This window comes from Panthera leo, chromosome A1 (assembly GCF_018350215.1).
Source record: "Panthera leo isolate Ple1 chromosome A1, P.leo_Ple1_pat1.1, whole genome shotgun sequence".
Taxonomy (NCBI): domain Eukaryota; kingdom Metazoa; phylum Chordata; class Mammalia; order Carnivora; family Felidae; genus Panthera; species Panthera leo.
Window position 1 is genome coordinate 82,236,959 of NC_056679.1, and position 24,419 is coordinate 82,261,377.

The window sequence follows — 24,419 nt, forward strand, 5'->3', positions numbered from 1 at the left end:
TGAAGCACATCGTGCAGGAGCTTCCCAAGTGCAGCAGAGGTTTTCGTTTGCTTGGGTTTGTTTTGTTTTGTTTTGTTTTTTCTTTTCTGTTTTGTCTCTGCGTTAAAAATGCTTTTATTCTCTCATCTCTCTTGATAGAAACTTTGGTATGAGATTCTAGGATCGAAATCACCTTCCCTCAGTATGTTAAAGGCACTGGCCCTCATCCTAAGTTGTGGTAATGAGACATGCTATAACAAATAGGCCCTAACATCATCCTCGTGTAATCCCTGCTCCTGTGCCTGTGTGTGGGCAACTCCAGACCAGCTCCACTCACCTGTGGCTCTTCCACCATCAGGCTCTGTGAGGGGAGAGGACACAGAAAGCACACCTGCTTCCTAGAAAACCTGGCCTAAAACTGGAGCTTCACTCTGCTGATGCTGCATTGGCAAGAATTCATCACATGGCCACTCCCAAGTGCCAGGAGTCCTGGGAAATGCTGTCCCTGACAGGACATCCATTTCCCAGGGACAGCTCCAGACTGCGGCTGGGGGAGCATGAGCTATGTTAACGGATGGCCAGCCCTCTGCTGCAGCCACCACCTTCTTTTATTTTTTATTTTATTTTTTTTTTTTTTTTTATTTATTTTTGGGACAGAGAGAGACAGAGCATGAACGGGGGAGGGGCAGAGAGAGGGAGACACAGAATCGGAAACAGGCTCCAGGCTCCGAGCCATCAGCCCAGAGCCCGATGCGGGGCTCGAACTCACGGACCGCAAGATCGTGACCTGGCTGAAGTCGGACGCTTAACCGACTGCGCCACCCAGGCGCCCCAACCACCACCTTCTTTTAAATATCCAGTGCCATTCTGACTCCTGTGTGACTGTGGGTGCTTCTTTCCGGAAACTTCTAGGAAGGACCTCATCTTTATTACTGATGTTTTCACATTCTGTAATGACATGTTTTTATGTGAGTCTCTTTGAGTTCATTCTGATGGATCCTTTCATTTGAGAGAATCTAAAAATTCCTTCCCTTTCTAGGAACCCTACTAGTTACATGTCAGAGACCCAATATCAACCCTCTGGTTTCCTTTTATTTTCTCTTCTGCTGCCCATCTCTCTGTTTTTGGCTCATTTTGGAGAGGTTCCTTAGTTTCATCCTCAGCTCCTTTGTTCAATTTTTATTTCAGTTTTAATTTTCAAGGGCTAATATCAGTAGTCATTTCTTTTTCCTGGAATCTCATTCTTGTTTTATGGACACAGCACCCTCTTTTGTCTCCCCAAGCTTGTTACTTACAGTTTACTTGCTGTTTTTCTCTGATCCCTTCATCTTCCCTGTTTCTTCCACCCCCTGTTTAGTGTCCTTATCTCTCTCTTTCATGTTGGAGACATCCCTCCAGTGTCTGGAGAAGGAGGTCGTGGACATTGACTGGAGGCTCTACATACAGGTGGTGTTTGGAGCAGTTTACTCTCCTTGGAGATCTGTCTGGGGAACCTGTGAAGTTTTAGGCACAGGGTTGGGAGAAGCACTGACCCCCACCTCAGCCGCACCCACTTTGCCCTCAGCCAGAGTCCCCCATACCCCGTTTCTCCAGAGAAGAAGTTCTGGTATCTTCTGTGGGGAGAACTTGGCCACCTGCCTCATGAGACAGTGAAGACAATGTCAGGGGTCTCAGTTTCTTGGAAAGACTCACAAAAGCCCCCACTCTGGGCCTCTCCAGGCATTTGTGGTTCCTGATATCTCTTGGTGCTAAGCCTGTCAGTGGTTCTTGGAGGTGAACCCTGTCACTTGCCATCATGTCCACCTTGGCAGCTGTCTCCAGCTGTTAGTTACTCCAGTTCCATCTTTTCCATCATACTTTCCCCCAAGATTAAACATCAGTTAGTGATTGTGCCAAGCCAATCTGTGCTATGGTGACTATAAAATGGCAACTTTTCAGTGTCTCCACCTTTTCTTCATCTTTCAACTGGCAAGTCTCTGTGCGAAAGAGCTTCCTTTCATTTGTATGTAATGTGCATAATAGGCAAGAGGAGCATCTAGGAAAACAGCGTGTTCCAAAGACCTTGGTCAAAAGCAAGTGCTATAATAAAGCAAGCTAGTGTCATACTTTAATTTTTTTAATTTTTTAATGTTTATTTTTGAGAGACAGAGAGACAGAGCACGAAGCAGGGAGATGCAGAGAGAGAGGGAAACACAGAATCCGAAGCAAGCTCCAGGCTCCAAGCTGTTCAGCACAGAGCACGACATGGGGCTCAAACTCCCAAAATGTGAGACCCTGACTTGAGCCAAAGTCAGATGCTTAACCAGCTGAGCCACCATAGTGTCATATTTTTAATAACCATAATTAGCCTAAAATTTTTACCTGTAGCCCAACTAACTTGCTTCTAGATAGCCCCACCCAACACAGGGTTTACTGGCCACCCCCCAGACTACTCACCATCTTTATTCTTGTCCTGGAGTCCCTAGTCATCAAAGCTGCAAGACTTGGGCCATTCTTCAGCACCCCTTTCTCCCTCATCCCCACCCCAACAGACACACGCCTCCCGGGAGGCCTGACTCCTGCAGACCCTACCCACAGCACAGAGGCACACCTCTGCTCACCACCCCACAGCTGCATGACTGGATGAATACCCCAGCTGTGTGGCCCACCAGCCCACCTCTGGTCTTGTCTTCTTCCACACACAGTGACAGAGAACCTCCAGGTCACGTATGTGTTTGTGTTTCTCCCTTGTTTCTGTTCTTTAGTCCTCCCTCATGTTAGGGGCCAAGCGCCAATTCCTGCGCATGCTTTTCAACATTCTTGCCATCCAACCCTTGGTCTACACCAAGTATCTAGAATATGGAGGAGGGAGATTCCTATTTATTGCAGATGGTAATACAGATAGCCCTCGCGTACTTACTCCATCACATTTTATTTTATTTTTAAGTACTTATTTTAGAAAGAGAGAGAGAAAGAGCACATGCATGACAGGGGTGGAGAGAGAGGGAGACAGAGGATCCTATCCGCACTGAGAGCACAGAGCCTGATGTGGGGCTCAGACTCACAAACCTTGAGATGTTGACCTGAGCGGAAGTTGGACGCTTTTCCAACTGAGCCACCTAAGGCGTCCCAGTCCAACACATTTTAAACTGTAAATTTCTTCCCTTCTTTGCACATTTTCTGATGGGAAACTGCAGAGATCGTTTTTGAGTTAATCAATGTTTCAGGTGCCCATCCTGGGCATGTTGCTGGAGGCTCAGAAAGTAGAATGAGGTGGACACGGTTTCACAATTCAAGTCTTAAAGGCCTGACAACAGAATAGAAATGTCTACTGGCAGTTACATTTCATGAGTCCTCACTCCATACCCACTTAATTCTCTACTTGAAAATGACTCATTTCCCAGGGCTGCCCCTTGGCCTCCGGGGGATACTTGGATTCTGAATCAAGCCCGAGCCTCATTCAGGAGTGTCTGTCCAAGGCTGACATGGTCTCTTCAGTGCCACAAACAATTATCTATACTTGTCCCTGGTGCCACAGCCCAGAAGCTGTCCAATCTGAGTTCATGTTAATTGCCGGCTAAAAGTGTGCCTGGGGTCACATTGCGTCTCTGTGTCACAGGTCCAGGATGCCCAGCCCCTCGTGGACACTCGCGCCCCACTGAGCTTCAGCCACCTCTGCCTGAAACTCAAGAAGCTGAAGGTAATGCCAGTTCTTCCTCAGTTGCCCTTGTAACTGAGGAAATGTGGCCTCAGAAACCCCAGAAATGGAAACAGCCGGCTCGGCAAGGGATAAAGGTTCCTGTTGTTGACAATGCCAGGCCATGTCAGCAGCCCGTTAACCTCACTCTGCCAGCACAGGCGGGTAGTAGGGGCATGGGGACCCTTCTCCAGTCTTCCTGCAGACATTTGTCTGCAGAGGAGAGGGCGGAAGGGGCAGGAAGGCGCAGTGGCAGGGCCGTTCTGGAGCAATCGGTACCCTTCCTTCAAACAAGACCATTTCTTGACCTCCACAGATATTTTATTTCTTGAAGTTTAAGCCTTCTGGTGCTCATGGCTATGCTGACAGTAGTGCCTCCAGAACAAAATGCTGTGTGCTCTTTATGTGCCTGTTAGTGATGATATCTGAAGTGGGCAGAGCAGAAGCTAAATGTCATCCTCAAGCAAATCAATAGATCAGTGAACTTTAAAACCTAAAACAAGAGATTTTTCACTTCCTCTGGGCTCCGATCTCTTCTTCTGCACAGTATAAAATCACCTCTCTTAAAACATGAAGTGGTTTCCTCATTAGCATCATTCACTGAGTTTTGGACGGTAACCCAATTTCACAAAGAATCATAGCGTTCTTGCTGTTACTTCCATTCTGAGCATATGAAATTTGGCCCCTTCCTAACGTATCCCGATTTATAGACAAAGGAGCCTGCATGTGTCATACTTGTTGTTGAAGCTTGCTACAACAGCTCTTGCTGATATTTGAAGAGGCAGTGTAAACCTGCAGCGTGCCCAAGTCAAAGGAAATGTGGGGTTGAAGGAATCCACTAAGTAAATCTGCACGGTAATGGCCTAGATGCAGCTGGTGCTTCCGAAGGCCCCCCATGTGTCTGTGTGTCTGTCCGCAGCTCGAGGAGGAGCGTCTCGCGGTCATCGACAGGGATAACCGCTTGCTGCTGGAGAGGGTGTCCTGCATCATGAGGACCAGGGGACAGACTGAGAAAGAAACAACTGCACATGTAAGAGGTAACTGGGGCTCCTGCACCCCCCAGACAGCACCAAACCCAGAAGGACCCGGAGTGCTCAGCTCCAGGGCCTGCACAGGATAGCTGCCCCTGAGCCAGAACGGGGCCTTTCCTTCCCCTCCAGAGAGCCCTGTGCTTCCTGCTGTGTTGTCCACGAATCAGAGTATTGCCTGGGACTCAGGCTGATTCCGTGCCCACCGCAGAACAGGGACACAAACAGTAGCTCTCAGTGCTGTGAGCTCACCGCACACCTGTGCTGTCCCACTGTGCTACATCATCTCACTGCCTAACTCTCATACTCAGCCCATGAGGAAGGGTCTATTGTGCTTCTTGGTGTACAGATGGGGAAACTGAGGCACCGAGCGGTGACAGAACTTGGTGAGGACGGCACCTAGAAACTGGTGGAAGCAGGTTCCACCCCAGGGCCTGTGCCTGCCAGGCATTTCTCCTAGGTTTTCATCTGCAAAAGCAGCCAAGGCTGTTGTTTTCTGCCAGCGCACCATGGGCCTGATATTTGTCTGGAAACGGCCTCAAAGGCCACGCACTCCTGTCTCCAATGTGGGTGGTGACTGCTCCTGCTTGTTGCAGACGAGGTGGCCACTCCCAGCCTCGTGCTGGTGCTGCTTTTTCCCAACCACATTGTTTTTTACCCAAAGTGCAGTTCTCTGTAGAAATGGAGAATAGTAGGCCTCCATGGTCTTTAAAATCTGCCTATAAAAGTTTGGAGACAATTATGAGTCCTAAAAGCCCCTCTCATTGTCCTTTCCTTTTAAATGCGACAGTTCAGTAGTGACAGTGATGGATAATTGTAATGCAGGTGGGTTTTCAGAAGTGATCAGTCCTCTTAAAACCTTTAGCCTGTACCTGTCTCCAAGAAGCTCAGAATGGTTTCCAGATTCTGCAATAAATTAAAATTTAGTTGACTCTCAAGCACAGGAATTGCGTCTTATAGGAAGGCTATAGTGGGCCCAGATCAAAGCTCCATGGGAAGAGTGGATCGTACAGTCCTGCTGGGCTGGGTTTATCAAAGTAATTTGTCTCCCAGTTCAGCAGTGGTTCACCTGGGGCTACACTCTGAGGGGCCTGGAAGGATGGGGAGCAGGCCTGCGTGTCAGGAATGGCCCCTATGCTTCATGGCTGCAGCCACTGTCCAGCTTGTCATTAAAAACCTGGAGCTATGGGTAGACCTCCATTCTCCTGGGATAGTTTACATTACATTTGGAATCACTTTCTGCATTAAAGACAGATATTTCACCTGAGTATAAAAATCACTGTTGAGTGATTAAAGCTTAAAAGCTTAAAGCTTAAAGCTGTTATGAGGGAGCCTAGGCTAATAGTTAATCTCCATACAACTCAGGCCAGAATAGGCTCCTACAGGGAGCTTCTCACACAACATGCCTGGATTCTCTTTGATAAGCGAGTCCCTAGCAGCCTGGAGGGGAATCCACACAATCAAATGGCTCCCCCCTCAGAACCTGCCTGATCTGTCACACACAGGAAATAAGGGAAGAAGGAGGGCAAAGAAGAAGCAGAAGTGATCCCGGGAGGTACCAGCCAGTCAGAAGCCCACAGGAAGTCCCTGGGCTTGAACAAGGGAGCCAGACAGAACCAGACTTCAGGAAACATGAAAGGGATGTGAGGGGCCAAAGGTGGCCTGTGAACCGACCCAGCTCCTTCCACACCAGGAAATTATTTTGGCCGGCTTTGCAAGCCACATACCCCCTCCTTGTCTTGCTTGGATTTAAAGCAGCAGAAGACCTCCTTTTCCCTTCCGACATATTTCTCATTGTTCAGCTCTGGGCCATATGCTGAGGACAAAGGGTGGTTGCTTTGCACGTTCAAACTCAAAGCGAATTCAGCTTCGCGCAACTCTTGACGTTTGGAGTGTGGAAGTAGGAGGCACCTAGCTAATTCAGCTAATGACTCATCACAAAGTAATGGTAGAAATGGTGTGTCTCCTTGTGATTAGTTTAATGGAGCCCCAGCAAAAATAAAAGTCAATGATTTCTGTCAAGAATGCATCAGTTTGGGCCTAATAACTGGCCATTTCATTTCTCTGTCCTTTATTTAGTAAAAGACACTTGTCAAGTTAACACAGGGTGTGGAAGAGAATCAGCCAATTTTCAGGGAGATCTTGGCTATTCCCAGAACATTGCAAACTAGTTGGTTCAGATAGCATGGATGTACCTAGCTAGCTAACTACTCAGTAGCAAAAGTCAACACTATAAGAGAAACTATATGACCAACAATTGGGCTTTAATTCTTCATTTTATTTTGTATGGCTTTATTGAGATATAATTGGCATATGGTACACTATATATTTTCAGTGTACCGTTTGATAAGTTTGACGTGCTTTACACCTGTGAGAATATCACCACAATCAAGATAATAACTATACCCATCACTCCTCCAGGTCTCCTGTTCCCATGAATAATTACCCCACCCCTCCTCTCTCCCACCCGCATACATCCACAGTCTTTTTGTCCCTGTGGACAAGTTTGCATTTTCTGAGTAGATCCATGCATTGTCTGCCTTTTTCTGCCATTTACTCCACGTAATAGCATGGTTGAGTGAGTCAATAGACCATTCCTTTTTGTGGCTGAGTAGTGCTCATTGTAGGGAGCCATCACAGTTTGTTTATCCATTCACCTATTGGTGAGCATTTGGATTGTCTTTAATCTTTGACTATTAAACAAATAAGGGTGAAATGAGTATTCATGTTTTTAAAAAATCAAAAACCAGGGGGCCTGTGTGGCTCAGTTGATTAAGTGACCGACTTTGGCTCAGGCTATGATCTCGCAGTTTGTGGGTTCAGGCCCCATGTGAGGCTCTGTGCTGACAGCTCAGAGCCTCGAGCCTGCTTCGGATTCTGTGTCTCCTCTCTCTGTCCCTCCCTCACTCATGCTCTGTCTCTCTTTGTCTCTCAAAAATAAATAAATTTCAAAAAAAAATTTTTTTTAAAAATCAAGAACCAATATCTACCCAAGACTGAAAACTCAATGATAAATGAAGAGCCTTAAATATGAGTCACACAGAGAAAGTCTTCCAAGCATGACAGCATAAGGAGGTCTCTGGACCCACTCCCCAGTAAAACTGATAAAAATTATTTTTAAAACAATCATTTAAGGTTTATGGAAATGGTCCTAAGGACATACACCATATGAAGAAACATTTATCCAAGAAAATCTGCTGAAATGTGATGCGGCAAGAACAGACAGATTCCATAGTATTTGAACTGAGACACACTCCATCCCCCTCCCTCCCAACCCTTCCAGGTTGGGTCTCTATTACTGAGACCGCGTCTCAGGTGAGAGTGGCCCAGAGATGAAGACTCCTTTCTGCCCAGCTCCCACTCAGAAAATGGAGGCTCCAACTTGAGTGGTATTGCTGAGAATACTGGGGCCTGATCCCCTTGGCCTAGTTCATAAAACAGGGGTTTGATGTTGGGACAGTCAAGCCATAAATATCTATGTGTTCTCCCCCACTACAATGGAAGAGCATGGGATGTCACACAGAGAGAAGCTTACTATTCTGAGCTCCAGAACTCTGAGATTTTGTGTAGGGTGAGATGCAAACCATGAAATAAATGGTTCTTGATGTTCCCTCAAAGCAGCTGACTTCATTTGCAGCAAAGTGTGGCAAGTTCCAAGCATCACTGAACATGAAATAAAAGACATTCAAATTGGAGAGGAAAACAAAAAACTGTCTCTATTCACAGATAATATGATCTTGCATACAGAAAATCCTAAGGAAACCAATTAAAAAAAACCAAAACTATTAGAACTAATACACAAGATCACCAAGGTAGCAGGACAGAAGATTAATATACAAAAGTCCATTGTATTTTTATATATTTGCTATTAACAATCTGAAACTGAAATTAAGAAAATTGTTTCATTTGCAAAAACATCAAAAATAATAAAATACTTGGGAACAAATTTAATAAAGAAAGTACAAAACTTACATTCTGAAAACTATAAAACATTGTTGAAAGAAATTAAAGAATAAATAAATGGGGGAACATCCTATGTTCGTAAGTCAGAAGACTTCATATTGTTAGCATGGCATACTCCACAAACTGATCTGATTCAGTGCCACCCCTGCCAGAATCCTAGCTGATTTCTTTGTAGAAATTGGCAAGTGGATTTGAAAATTCATATGGAACTGACAAGGGACACCAAGTAGTCAAACAATCTTGAAAAAGAAGAACAAAATAGGGAGTCATGTATCCTGATTCCAAAACTTTCTGCAAAGCAGTGGTAATCAAGACAATGTGGTGCCAACATAAGGGTAGACATGGATCAATGAAATAGAATTGAGAGTGCAGAAATAAACCCATGTGTCTATATCAATTTATTTACAATAAAGATGCCAGGACCATTCAATAGGGAAAGAATAGTCTTTTCAGCAAATGGTGTGGAACAATTCTGTATTCATATGCAGAAGAATAAAGTTGGGCTCTTATTTCACACCACATACAAGAATTAACTCAGAATGGATCAAAGACCAAAATATAAAAGCTGAGACAGGGGCACTTGTGTGGCTTAGTCAGTTGAACAACTGAATCTTGGTTTCTGCTCACGTCATGATCTCCTCGTGGTTCATGAGTTCAAGCCACACATCAGGCTCACTGCTGTCAGGCTGTCAGTGCAGAGCCCTCTTTAGATCCTCTGCCCCTTCTCTTTGCCCCTCCCCTGCTTGTGCTTTCCTCAAAATAAATATTTTTTTTTAAAAAGCTGAAACAAAATATAAAAACTCATATAAGAAAACATGGAAGTGAATCTTCCTGCCCTCATCTTTGGTAATGGTATTAGATATGACACCAAAAGCATGAAAAAAGAGAAAACATTAAGCTGGATAAATTAGACTTAGTTAAAATTAAGGACTTCTGTGCTTCAAAGGACAGTATCAAGAAAGTGAAAAGACAGTCCACAGAATGGGCAAAAATATTTGCAAGTTATATATCTGATAAGGGACTTGCATATATTCAGAATATATGAAGAACTCTTACAGCCAAATGATAAAAAGAAAAATAGCCCAATTTAAAGATACGCAAATGATCTGAATAAATATTTCTCCAAGGAAGATATGCAAAAGGACAATAAATACATGAAAAAATGTTCAACATCATTAGTCATCATGGAAATGCAAGTCAAAACCACAATGTGATATCACTTTATACCCACAAGTTTGGCTAGAACCAAAGGCAGATAATAACAAATGTTGGTGAGGATGTGGAAAAATTGGAATCTTTATCCACTGCTGGCGGAAATGTAAAATGGTGCAGCTAATTTGGACAAAAGTCTGGCAGTTTTTCAAATGTTTAAACATAGAGTTACCATATGATTCAGTAATTCCACTCCTAGACACATACACAAGAGAAATGAAAATATGCCCACAGTAAAACTTGTATAGGAATATCTACATCAGTGTTATTCATAATAGCCAAGGGTAGGAACAATACAAATATTCATCAACTGAAGAATCAATAAACAAAATTTGGTATACCCACACACAATGGAATATTATTCAGGAATTTAAAGGAATGAAGTATTTAAAATAGCATAACATGGGGGCATGACTTCGGCTCAGGTCATGATCTCGTGGTCTGTGAGTTCGAGCCCCATGTCAGGCTCCGTGCTGACAGCTCAGAGCCTGGAGCCTGCTTTGGATTCTCTCCCTCTGCCCCTCTCTCTCTGCCCCTCCCTCGCTCATGCTCTGTCTCTCATTCTGTCAAAAATAAATAAACATTAAAAAAATTGTTTAAATAAAACAGTATAACATGGATGAAGCTTGAAAACTTTATGCTGAATACAAAGAAATGGAAAAACATTCCATGCTCATGGATTGGAAGAATAAATATTGTTAAAATGTCAATACTACCCAAAGCTATCTACACATTCAATGCAATACCAATCAGAATTGCACCAGAATTCCTCTCAAAGCTAGAACAAACAATCCTAAAATTTGTATGGAACCACAAAAGACCCCGAATAGCCAAAGTAATATTGAAGAAGAAAACCAAAGCAGGAGGCATCACAATCTCAGACTTTAGCTTCTACTACAAAGCTGTAATCGTCAGGACAGTATGGTATTGGCACAAAAACAGACACAGTGGGATAGAATAAACAACCCAGAAATGGACCCACAAACATATGGCCAACTCATCTTTGACAAAGCAGGAAAGAATATCCAGTGGAATAAAGACAGTCTCTTCAGCAAGTGGTGCTGGGAACACTAGACAGCAACATGCAGAAGAATGAACCTGGACCACTTTCGTACACCATACACAAAAAATGAAATCAAAATGGATGAAGGACCTGAATGTGAGACAGGAAACCATCAAAACCCTAGATGAGAAGGCAGGAAAAAAACCTCTTTGACCTCAACCGCAACAATTTCTTACTCAACATGTCTCCAAAGGCAAAGGAATTAAAAGCAAAAATGAACTATTTTCTGCTCTGGAAAATAGTGTGGAGGTTCCTCAAAAAATTAAAAATAGAACTACCCTATGACCCAGAAATAGCACTGCTAGGAATCTACCCAAGGGATACAGGAGTGCTGATGCATAGGGGCACTTGTACCCCAATGTTTATAGAAGCACTTTCAACAATAGCCAAACTATAGAAAGAGCCAAACTATGGAAAGAGCCTAAATTTGTCAACTGACAAATGTATAAAGATGTGGTTTATATATACAATAGAATACTACTTGGCAATGAGAAAGAATGAAATCTGGCCATTTGCAGCAACATGGATGGAACTGGAGGGTATTATGCTAAGTGAAATAAGCCAGGCAGAGAAAGACAGATACCATATGTTTTCACTCATATGTGGATCTTGAGAAACTTAACAGAAGACCATTTTGGGGGGGGGGGGGGTTACAGAGAGGGAGGGAGGGAAACCATAAGAGACTCTCAAGGACTGAGAACAAACTAAGGATAGATGGGGGGTGGGGGAGAGGGGAAAGTGGGTGATGGGCAGGGAGGAGAGCACTTGTTGGGATGAGTACTGGGTGTTGTATGGAAACCAATTTGACAATAAATTATATTTAAAAAAAGAAAAGAAAAGAAAAGAAAACTTTATGCTGAGAGAAAGAAGCCAATACGTTATATGGTTCAATTTATATGAAATATCCAGAATAGGGAAATCCATAGAAATAAAAAGTAGATTAGTGGTCACTTAGGCTTGGGGGCAGGGAGGGATAGTGAGTTGATAGTTAAAGAGTACAAGGTTTCTTTTTGAGGATGATGAAACTATTCCCATTGACTATGCTGGTGGTTGCACATATCCAAGACATTTGTATGAGATCAGGAAGTTTTTCATCTTAAGAGAACAGGCCTTAAGAGGCTAAATAAAGCTCATTGCTAGGAAGATGGTAGAGTAGGAAACGCCAGGAATCTGTCTCTCTACCTAGACAATTGTGCAATTAAAATCTGTCTGAAGTAACTACTTCGGAGCTCTATTGAAACTACTTTGGAATCTATTGAAAACTTCCAGGGGGAAGATTTGGGCATAAAATTGTGGTTAATTTCAGTCAATATCAGCTCTTAGCAAAGTAGCATCTACACATTGCCCACCCACAGACTCGTGATGGGCAGCTGTACACGTGGTCCTAGAGCAGCCTGTGATAGCCAAAGTAGGCAACAAAAGACCCTTACCTCCAAATATCAGGTCGATGCTGTGATCACTGATTGCTGCTTCTGATCACAAATGTGCAGATGAAGAGGTGAAAACCACTCTTGTTGCAAGACCATCCTGCTACTGCTGAAGTGACTTCCAGGGAATTTAAAGAACTAGTGTCCTTTATCTACCCACCTCTTCTCATTTTTCCCTTTCCCCGCTTTGGGAGTCAGACACTAAAGACTCGGACATACAAAAACAACTGCATGTACATGGAAAATTAGAAAGTGTCCTTTGAATGCTCAGAAAAAGGCTCAGAAAAGAAATTAGAAGGTTACACCTCAGGCTGATCCTCAGCACAGAGTTAGCCTATGGCAACAAACAAAATTAATTAATTAATTAATTATAATAAAAACCAACTAGCTCTGAGGAAGGGGGAGAATCTTACTTCCAGAGTTACCACAGTACTGGATCCAAATGTCTAGTTTTCAATAAAAAATTATAAGGCATGCAAATAAACAAGAAAGGCCTATTCAAAGGGAGAAAAAAATCCATAAATGGAAACTGTCACTGAAAATGACCTGATGTCAGATATATAAAACAATGGTTTTAAATGCTCAAAGAACTGAAGAAAGATGTGGAGAAAGTCAAGAGAATTATGTATGAACAAAATCGAAATATTAACAAGGAGATAGAAAACCTAAAAAGAAACCAAAAAGAAATTCTGAAGTTAAAAGTACCATCACTGAAAAGAAAAATTTACTAGAGGGATTCAAAGGAAGATTTAAGCAGGCAGAAGGAAGAATCAGTGAACTTGAAGGTAAGACAAAGGAAAGTATCCAGGCTGAGGAACAGAAAGAAAAAAGATTGAGGAAAAGCACAGAACCTGAAGGACCTCTGGGATATCATTAAGTGGATCAACATATATATTGTGAGAGTTCCAGAAGGACGAGAGAAAGGGGCAGAAAGAATATTTGAAGAAATAATGGCTAAGAACTTCCCAGATTTCATCCAAGAAGTTCAATGAACTTCAAGTAAGATGAACTCAAAGAGATCCATGCTGAGGCACATTATAATCATACTTTGGAAAAACAAAGACAAAGAATATTAAAAGCTTCAAGTAAGAAGCAAATCTTACATACAGGGATCATAAATGAGATAATTAGGAGATTAGCAGAGTGTCAAAAGAAAAAAAAAATGTCAACCAAGAATCCCATATCCAGAAAATCTGTCCTTCAAAAGTGAAGGAGAAATCAAGACATTCCCAAATAAATAAAGGCTGAGGGAGTTCATTACCACTTGACCTTCTCCACCCTGAGTCCTTCAGGGTGAAATTACTAGTTACTATGCAGTAAATCAAAGCCATATGGAGAAATAAAGATCTCAATAACAGTAAACACATGAGCAAATATCAAAGCTACTATTACTGGAAATTTGGAGTTCCAAATCTTATTTTATACATAATTTAAGAGACTAATTTATTTAAAAGAATTGTTATTTTATAGGGCACATGATGTATTAGAATGTAATTTTATGATTGGGGTGCCTGGGTGGCTCAGTAGGTTGAGTGTCCGACTTCGGCTCAGGTCATGATTTCACAGTTTGTGGGTTCGAGCCCCACATCAGGCTCTGCTGACCGCTTGCTCAGAGCCTGGAGCCTGCTTTGGATTCTGTGTCTCCTTCTCTCTCTGCCCCTCCCCTGCTCATGCTTTGTCTCACTCTGTTTCTCAAAAATAAATAAATGTAAAAAAAATTTTTTTTAAAAAGAAAGTAATTTTATGAAATCAATAACTAAAAAGGATGGGAAGACAGCAGTGAAAGAACAGTTTTTATATATTATTGAAGTTAATTTGATATTGATTAAATGTAAAGTGTTATAACTTTAGGATGTCAAATGCAATCCTCATGGTAACCACAAATAAAATAGCTATAGAATATACACAAAAAGAAACAAAGGAATTTAAATGTTTTACTACAAAAAATCAAGTAAATACAAAAGAAGACAGTAATGCAGGAAATAAAAGACAAAAAGCTATTAGGCATATGGAAAACAAATAGCAAAATAGCAAAAGTCCCTCCTTATTAGTAATTACTTTTTAAATTTATTTTAATGTTTATCTATTTTGAGAGGGGGAAGGGCAGAGAAAGAGGGGAAAGTGGATCTTAAGCAGGCTCTGTTCTGACAGCAGAGCCTGTTGCAGGGCTCCAACTCATGAACTGTGAGATCACGGACCTGAACCAAAGTCAGACACTTACCTAAGTGCCACACCCAAGTGCCCCAGGAATTATTAAAAAAAATTTTTTTTAATCTTTATTTATTTCTGAGAGAGAGAGACAGAGTGCAAGCAGGGGAGGAGCAGAGACAGAGGGAGACAGAATCTGAAGCAGGCTCCAGGCCCTGAGCTGTCAGCATAGAGCCCAATGCAGGGCTCCAACTCATGAACTGTGAGATCATGACCTGAGCCAAAGTCGGATGCTTAACCGACTGAGCCATCCAGGTGCCCCAGGAATTACTTTAAATATAAATGGACAAACTCTCCAATCAGAAGACAAAGATTGGCAGAATGGATAAAAACACATGATCAAACTATATACTGCCTACAAGAAACTCACTTCAGAGCCAAATACATTGAAAGTTAAAGTATGGTAAAAAGTATCTCATGCAAATAGCAACCAAAATAGAGCAGAAGTGGCTATTCTACTATGAAACAAAATATACTTTAGATACAAAAAAGTTTACAAGAGACAAAGAAGGACATTATATGTTAGCAAAAGTTTTAATACAAGAAGATATCAAATTATAAACATTTGTGCACCTAAGGACAGACCACCAAAATATATGAAGCAAAAGTTGACATGATTGAAGGTAGAAATAGACAGTTCTACAATAATAATTGGAGACTTCAGTATCCTGTTTACAACAATGGACAGAACAACCAGACAGAAGATAAGTAAATAAATAGAAGACCTAACACAACAAGCCAACTAGACCATACAGACATACACAGAACACTCTACCCAACAACAGCATACACATTCTTCTCAAGTGCACATGTGGCATTTTCTAGAACAGATCATATTTTAGGCCACAAAGCAAATACTAATAGATCTAAAAAGATAGGTATCATACAAAGTATCTTCTCTGACCATAACAGGATGAAATTAGGTATCAGTAACAGAAGGAAAACTGGAAAATTCACAAAATTCTGGGAATTAGACAATAAACACTTTTTTAAAATGTTTATTTATTTATTTATTTTGAGAGAGAGAGTGTGAGAGAACAAGTGTCAGCACGTGGGGGAGGGGCAGAGAGAGAGGGAGAGAGAGAGAGAATCCCAAGCCGCATCTTCACTGTCAGCAAAGAGCCTGATGCAGGGCTTGAGCTCATGAACCATGAGATCATGACCTGAGCCAAAATCAAGAGTTGGACGCTTAACTGAGTGAGCCATCCAGGTGCCCCTAAACAATATACTCATAAATAAGTAATAGGTCAAAGAAGAAAACAAAAAACAGAAAATACTTAGAGACAAATGAAAATGAAAGCACAACATACCAAAACTTATGTGACGTGCAGGAAATTGGTGCCAGTGAGGGAAATTATAGCTGTACACACATTAAAAAAAAGGATCTCAAAGAACAACCCAATTTTACTACTTGAGGAACTAGGAAAAGAAGAACAAACTAAATCTAAAGCTAACAGAAGGAAGGAAATAATAAAGTATAGAGCAGAGATAAATGAAATAAAGAGTAGAAAAACAATAGAGAAAATAAATGAAACTAAAAGTTGGTTCTTCAAAAAGATTTAAAAAATTAACAAAATTTTAGGTAGACACACTAAGGAAAATAGAGAAGAGACTCAACTTATGAAAATAAGAAATGAAAGTAGGGCCATTACTACCAATGCTATAGACATAAAAAGGATTATAGGAGAATGCTATGAAGGATCATATGCCAACAAATTGGATGCCTAGCTGAAATGGACAAATTCATAGAACCACAAAACCTACCAAGACTAAAACATGAAAACAGAGAATTTGAACAGACCTATAATTAGTAAGAAGATGGAATCAGTAATCAAAAATCCCCTAACAAAAAAAGCCCTGGACCCTATAGCTTAACTGGTGAATTACACGAAATAGTTAAAGAAAAAGTAATACCAATGCTTGTCAAACTTTTCCCCAAAAATGAAGAGGAAACACTTCCTAACTCATTCTATGAGGGCAATGTTACCCTAATACTTAAGTTGGACAAAGACTCCACAAGAAAAGAAGACTACATACCAATATCCCTTATGAATATTGTCTCATTAAAATACTAGCAAACTGATTAGCAGCATATTAAAAAGATCATATACCATGACTAAGTGAGATTTATTTCTGGAATACAAGGATGGTTCAACATATCAAAGCCAATCAATATAGTAAACCACATTAACACGGGGCACCTGGGTGGCTCAGTTGGTTAAGTGTCCGACTTTGGCTGAGGTAATGATCTCATGGTTTGTGAATTTGAGCCCCGCATTGGGCTCTGTGCTGACAGCTTAGGGCCTGGAGCCTGCTTTAGATTCTGTGTCTCCCTCTCTCTCTCTGCCCTCCCCAACTCATGCCCTGTCTCTCTCTGTCTCTCAAAAATAAATAAATGTTAAAAAATCTTTTTTTTAAAAAGTAAACCACATTAACAGAATGAAGGGGAAAAATAGACATGATTATTTCAATTGACGAGAAAGAGCATTTGACAAAATTCAACATCCTTTCATGATAACAACAGTCAATAAACTAGGAATAGAATGGAACATACCTCCATATAATAAAAGCCACATAGGAAAACCCACAGTGAATATCATAATGGTAAAAGACTGAGAGCTTTTCCTCTAAGTTCAGGACAATTTTGTTTTCAGTACTTTTATTCAATATAGTACTGAAAGTTATAGCTAGAACAAATAGTCAAGGGAAATAAAAGGCATCCAAATTGGAAAGAAAGAAGTAAAATGATGTCTGGTCACAGATGATATGCTCTTACATGTAGAAGATCTTAATAATTACACACACACACACACACACACACACACACACAAACTGTTAGAACTAATAAATGAATTCAGCAAAGTAGCAGGCCACTAAGTCAACACAAAAAATCAATTGCATTCTAGACATGAACAATGAAGAATCTGAAAATGAAATTACAAAAAATTCCATTTGCAATAGTCTCAAAAGGAATAAATACTTAGGAATTAACTAAGAAGGCGAAAGACTTGTACAATAAAAAGTATAACACATTGCCAAAAGAAATAAAAGAAGACATAAATAAATGGAAACACATGGCATGTTCACAGATTGGAAGAGTTAATATTGTTAAAATGTCAATACTACTCAAAGTGATCTATAAATTCAGTGTCATGGCTATCAAAACCCCAATGACAGTTTTGCAGAAATAGAAAAAAACCCATCCTAAAATTATATGGGATCTCAAGGGACCTGAAACAGCCAAAACAAAATCTCAAAAAAGAACAAGAAGCCTGGAGGGCTCACACTCCCTGACTTCACAATCAGGGAGTTACAGAGTTACAGTAATCAAAATGGTGTGGTATTGGCATAAAGACAGACATATGGACCAGTGGAATAGAATAGAATGCCCAGAAATAAACCCTTACATATATGGTCAAATAATTTTTGACAAGGATGCCAAGACCATTCAATGGGGAAAGGACAGTCTTTTCGACAAATAGCACTGGGAAACCTAGATACCCACATGCAAAAAAAAATGAAGTTGGACTCTTAAACTATAAACAAAAATTCACAAATGTATCAAAGAACTAAATGCACAACCTAAAACAATAAAACTCTTAGAAGAAAACAGAAAAAAGCTTCCTATAATTGGATTTGGCAATGACTTCTTGGAGCAGTGCCGGGCCCTTCCTACCCCTCCGCCTTTGCTCCACACCACTCCTCTGCTGCACGTTCCTTCACACATCGTGTCTTTAACCCCTTTGCCACCCCCCCCCCCCAGCCATCAGCCTAACGGATGATTCTACCTCAGTGTCCCACCCAGTTAGATCACATGCTCAAATCTAGTGCCACTACCCGTTCTCTGTGACTTTGGGTACGTTTTAACCTCAGTAAGGCTAATGATAGAGTAGCTAGCTCTAAGGACTAAGTGAGATAAACATACTCCACAGACTCTAAGATACAACCCCCCCCCCACTTCCATGCACACATACCCCTAAAGGGCTCTGAAATGGGAATGCATCTTACAGGGCACAGCATGGCAGCGTTTTGCATGCAGCCCTGCCTCTGGCCTTCTCATCCGTCACCTGGGTCCCTGCAGTGGCCACTCCACGCACATTCTCTCTCACCTGCTCTCCACCCTTTCTCTACAATGATCCTTTCGAAATGCAAGAATGTGCTTTACAGCCTTCTGTGGCCCTGCGCTGCCTGCACAGTAAGTCAGGACTCCTCCAGCGGCACCTGGCCCTCCAGGGTCCAGCCTCTGTCAGACTCCTAGATGCACCTGCCACCGGGCATGTCCTTCCTCTCCTTGCCATCCTGCTCACACCTCTGTCGTTTCAGGGTTCTGTCCCAGCATCACTTCTGATTGCCACTTCTTCCCTCTGTCCTCAGGAAGCCCTGAGCATCCCCACCTCTGTGTCCCCAGCACATCGACACCACTGAGCTGCTTTTCCTCCTCTTCACTGTGCCTGTGTGCTCTCTCCCTCACCTGGGCCGTGAGGTCACCGCTCACCTCTGAAGCCCAGCTCCTCCCCAACCAGGCACCTGCAGCAAGATGCACTACCAAATGTTTGTCAGACAAGTGAGAAAGAGGAAATATACCGTCTCTGGGAGCCCTTCCTGCCTTCTGAGCACTCCAGCCCATTCTCTCCAATGCAGTAGGAGGGCTTCCACTGGTTTTAACTCCGTCAGTACTTCAAGAACTATCTACGCTGTTTTTTGGAGTCTAAGCAGGGGGAGAAGAGAACAGGGACTTCATGGAGTGCAAAGAGAAAGGAAAACCACTCTGGAAAGGATCACAAACCGAGAGCTGTTGTTACACAGAGCCCAGAGGTGGCAGAAGACCAGGAAGGGCTGACGGGCACAAAGTTCTGGAGCAACGTGTCCTGGGAAATTGAAGACACGCACCGTGACAAGGTGCCTGTGGTTTCTTGTTTGCTGCACATCCACAGCTATTTGAAATTTCCATTCGCTTCATTGGAGTTATGCATTTGGACTCACTGATTCTTTCTTGTTTTATGGCATTTTATTCTATTGTCTGAAAGCATTTGCCAAACGGTCCTCTCCTAATACTATTAAGACCCAGCACAGTGACTCAGCTGATGAATGCACTGTTTCCTCACACAAAGAAGTCATAAGGAGATGAAAATGAACTCAACTGATTGATTACAGGTTGAGGGAGAGAGATATGGTGAAAAATAACAACTTAGCAAGATGGTATGCAGGAAATCATGTGACAGTGCCAAATTGGTTATGGCACACTATGTCGAGAAAGGCAAAGAAAATTAATAATTTGAAAAAGTTTGCCAAATAATTTAAATTCTAAACTCTCCCTCTTTATCTTATCCTTCTTGCTGGCAAAACCCTAACCATGAATGAAGAAAAATAAGTATTTAATTTTGTCATTAATGTCATCTGTAATTAAATTAATTTGCTTATTGGGGCGCCTGGGTGGCTCAGTCGGTTAAGCGTCCGACTTCGGCTCAGGTTGTGATCTCACGGTCTGTGAGTTTGAGCCCCGTGTCAGGCTCTGTGCTGACAGCTCAGAGCCTGGAGCCTGCTTCTGATTCTGTGCTCCTTCTCCCTCTGCCCCTCTCCTGCTCACACTCTGACTCTCTCTGACCTTCGATAATAAACAAACATTAAAAAAATTTAAAAAATTAAATTACTTTGCTTATTAATGTCCTGAGTGAATCAGTTAAAGACTTGTAATATCGTCACTTACTCCTCTTACCTGAATATACAGCCACTATGTTGTGGGACATTTCAGCAGATTGCTTTCCCTCGAAGTCCAGTCCATTGTAAGAAATTGCATAGACACCAAAGTTTAAATAAACACCCCCCAGCTCCAACGCCCCATCCCTGAGCAGGCCCCGTAGCCCGGCAAGCCCAGTTCCCTTGTCCAAGACGCCCTGCTCCTTTAGCCCCTGGCCACTCGCCCCACAGGCATCTGGGTTGGCACTGGGAGGGATTTGAGAAGACCCAGCTTTCCTGCCTGTTTGCCTTGGACATTTCTTACAGAATCTGGAGGTACGGAGAGAGTAAAGCACCTTTCCCAAAGATGCATAACCAATAAATAATTACTAATTGCTGAGGCATTTGGAAAATCTAATTTATTTTTCAATTTACATTGAAACCTTGAATATTTCAAGTCTTTATTTTTAATTACAAAACTCATATTTATTTATTGTGAAAAATAAAATGTCAAACAGTAGAGTGTGTAAGTAAAATGTGGGGCTGCCTTTGGATTGAACTCCTGAGAACTAATCACTGTTAACTTGCTGATGAACGTTGACTTTTATTCATCATTTATATATATCTGTTTATTTAAACAAAAACGGGATCACAGTCTACTCAGTTTTCTGTAAATTGCTTATTTTCATCTATTATGTATCATGGAAATAGTCTCGTGTCAGTACATAAAGATCTCCATTCCTCCTTAGCAGTTACAAGGTAATTTTTGTAGAGATACACCTTAAGTTATTTAATCAGTTCCATAACTACAGAAATGTACGGTGTTTGCAGGTTCTCACTATTCCAGAGGAAACTATGACAGTAGTCCTGGTGCATGTGTCTCTTTCCATGTCATTTCTGTAACTTATATGCCTAAAAGTAAATTGTTTAATCAAAAGGTATGCACATTTAATTTTCTGATACTACCGCACTGCCCTCCGATACAGTCTAGCAACTTGCACTTTGCAGCGGAAGTCCCTGTTTCCTCACAGTCCTGCCAGCACTTGGCATCATACGTGTTTTAGAGTCTCGCTCCATTCAATTTCTATGTATTAATTGTCCGGTGTGGTTTTTTTTACTGGTCTGTCTCTCTTCTAGTTGTTAATATGTAATGGCTGTTTATATATTATCAATATTTACTTTTTTCTATTATCAATGACACAAATATTTTTTGCTACATTATTATCATTTCACCTAAGTTTATTTTTAGGGAGACAAATCAGCCACTGTTTTCTTTTATGGCATCTAGTTCTAGTGCCTTCCACAGAAAGGGGAGAGCACTTTCTCCCCTATATTCTCCTATATTTTCTCCTAATGCTTTTATGGTTTTCTTGATTTGCTTTAAATCTTTAATTAATATAGAATTTAATAAATATGGAATTTTTTATATTGTGTTAGAGATCAAAGTTCATTTTTTTCCAAATTTATTGTGAGTTAAAAATAGCAGTTTGCAATATCAAAAATTTTCATACTCTTTCTATTTCACACCAGCTGCTTTCCGGAGGCTTCCACTCCCAGCAGGTGAACAGCATGTGTCCCCCACCCCACTCCCCGCATCACAGCAGGGAGGGGGGACCGCCTCCTCCTCCTCCTCCTCCTCCTCCTCCACCTCCTCTTCCTGGGGCAGGAACGCTGGTCTCTGGCCCCAGTTCTTGGCGTCCTGGGCCCAATCTACTGGGCCTCGTGTTTTATTCGTCTCTGCTGCCTCCTTCAGTTGGTTTCTGTCCCTCTCAGGCTCGTTTGTTCTTTGACATCACGGTATACTTCATATCTGTGTCATTTTATTTCAGGTTTGTGTCTTTAAACAGAACACTGTAAATTTGCTTTATAGTCTAGTCCCAGAGGCTTTTTCCCCTCAGTTTTATCCATTTGTTTATTGATGTAAGTATCGTGTTTGCTCTCATTTCTGGTTTTTTTTTTCTATGTTTTGTTTCCTTACTTTTTCCTCCTTTATATTGTTTTCTTTAGCAAATGTCAAGAAAATGCTTGGAACCTATGCTTCAAATCCATCCTTCACCTATTTACGTTGACTCTTGAAATTCCTCTTTTACAAAACAGGAAACAGATAAAGCCCAAGAGCAAAAGGAGATGTTAAGATAAAGTAAAACAAAGGAAGGGAAAACAGGCTCCTAGAAATAGTGTTTCCTGCAGCTGCAGCGCAGAGACTGCACTTTATTGAAGTGTCAGCTCGAGGCACCTGCTTGATGCAGTCGGGGAAACAAGCCTGGGCACAAAAGTACTCACAGTTCTGACAAAGACCAGACCCTAGGGATGTGGGCCTCCTGCTGAGGTTATCCCTTCTGCAAGAAAAGACAAACAGGGATAGCCTAAGGAAACAACTGATTGCCTCTGGATCCCAGATCAGAAAGAATTACCATCTGAGCGTCCCAAATCAAAAGATGGCTCTGTCACAAGCATCCTTCCTGCCCTGTTTTAAGTCCCCAGGGCCTTCAGCTTCCATGTCTGTATGTGCAGGAGGAAGAGGGTGACAGGCCCAGGGGCAGAGGGAAGGACGCCCGCTATGGGATTCCTCAGTCAAAAATTTCTTTCCTGCTGTTGGGTCTGTTGGCTTTGAAGTAGAAAGACTTTCTCTAAGGGTGCACTTGCTTTTCCCCCAACAAGTCCCAGCCTCCCAGCCTTGGAAACATCAGGGACATAGTCAGCATGGAGGTGAGGGTGGGGTTAGCAGGACACTTTTACAGGAGAGCTCCTCCCTTCAGAAAGAAAACCAAAATCAAACTATTTGAAAACCGTAGGGCTAGGGAGGAAAGAGCTGTTTTATATAAAGGACCAGAAGGCTAAAAAATGGTCCAAGAATCCACAGGAGCCCTTCTTGACCAGATAACCTTCCTTGTCCAAGAATGTTCATAGCAACACTATTTATAATAGCCAAAAAGTAGAAACAACCCAAACATCCATCAGCTGATGAACAGGTAAGCAAGGTGGTAGAACCAGCCAATGGAATATTATGCAACTATAAAAAGAATAGAGTTTGGATATGTGCTTCTTTGTGGGTAACCCTATAAGACATCAGACTCTGTGAAAGAGGGCAGATCCAAAGGGCATATACTGTATGATTTCATTTAGATGAAATGCCCAGAATATGAAAACCCAGAGAGATGCAAAGTGAGTTAGTGGCTGCCAGGGTCTGTGGGAGGTGGGGAGCAGAAGCTAAGGGGCACGGTGGTTTTCTCTTGGTGGAGAAGGGTCGTAAAAGCTTCTAAGCTGGATTTGGTGATGACTGCACAACTCTGAACATAACAAAACCACTCATATATATAGCTTAAAAGGAATAATTGTATGGTACAACACTATAGCTCAATGAAGCTGCTATGTTAAAAAAGGATTATATGATTGATTCTAAATGAAAAGAATTGTCAGTGAATTGAAATACCCCATTTCCCTTGCATTCTAGTGAATAGATATTTTAGTGCCCTTCCCTAGGGAAAGTGTTTCTGATATGTAATTCTGGTCCAGCAGGAACTGAAACTGGGATTTAGCAAGGCCACATCCAAGCCCAAACCCCAACATCGAAGGAGGAGGGGAGGACTCAAAACGCAAAGTGGGAAAAGAAGGCAAATCTGAGCGGTGTGGTGGGAGAAACTGCGAGGCAGCCACAGGCTCCCTGAAGCCACAACAGCGCTGGTCTTCGGGGTGCCGGCTCAGGAGGTCGGCCAGGCCCTCCTCACCAATATCACACGGAGGACAGCTGCACGTGTGCATAAGACAGCACTCCAGAACTGCGTGTGTTTACACAGTGTGCCTGACAGGCTGATGCAGCAGAACTATTCTTTGTGCTTCCAGGCTGATAACTGGAAACCAGTTATGCAGAGAAATAATACTGGGAGCTAAAGGGCTTTGAATTAGATTTTTTCTCTGGCCTCTAACACTGACTCTGTCACCATATTTGTGCCGTTGTGTATTTGTTTATAATTCTCAAGTGGATTGTGTAATTCCCCTTAAAAACCTGTGATTGTTACTTTAACAAATATCTAAATAAATCAGTTTAAAACTCCTCGACATGAAAAAACTAGCCCTGATTCCAGAACACATAACGTGGAGATGTGAAAGGAATCAGTGGGCCTTGGTCAGATGGATGGAGTGTGGCAGGTGCCTTGGAGACGGCTCACTTTATCCGTCACGTCCAG

At 41.9% G+C, this 24,419-nt stretch overlaps 1 protein-coding gene across 2 annotated transcripts in view; it reads left to right on the forward strand.

Annotated features, from left to right (window-relative positions):
• Positions 1 to 24,167, forward strand: part of CFAP97D2 (CFAP97 domain containing 2) — a 34,573-nt gene extending 10,406 nt beyond the window's left edge. Inside the window, exons 2-4 of one of the 2 annotated variants that reach the window (XM_042904916.1) lie at positions 3,578 to 3,658; positions 4,575 to 4,692; positions 23,749 to 24,167. In XM_042904916.1, the coding sequence (XP_042760850.1) occupies positions 3,578 to 3,658; positions 4,575 to 4,692; positions 23,749 to 23,771 (222 nt within the window). In that variant the 3' untranslated portion in view covers positions 23,772 to 24,167. The remainder of the gene's footprint in view (positions 1 to 3,577; positions 3,659 to 4,574; positions 4,693 to 23,748) is intronic. The other variant, XM_042904923.1, reaches the window with a different exon arrangement.
• Positions 24,168 to 24,419: the final 252 nt, after the last annotated feature.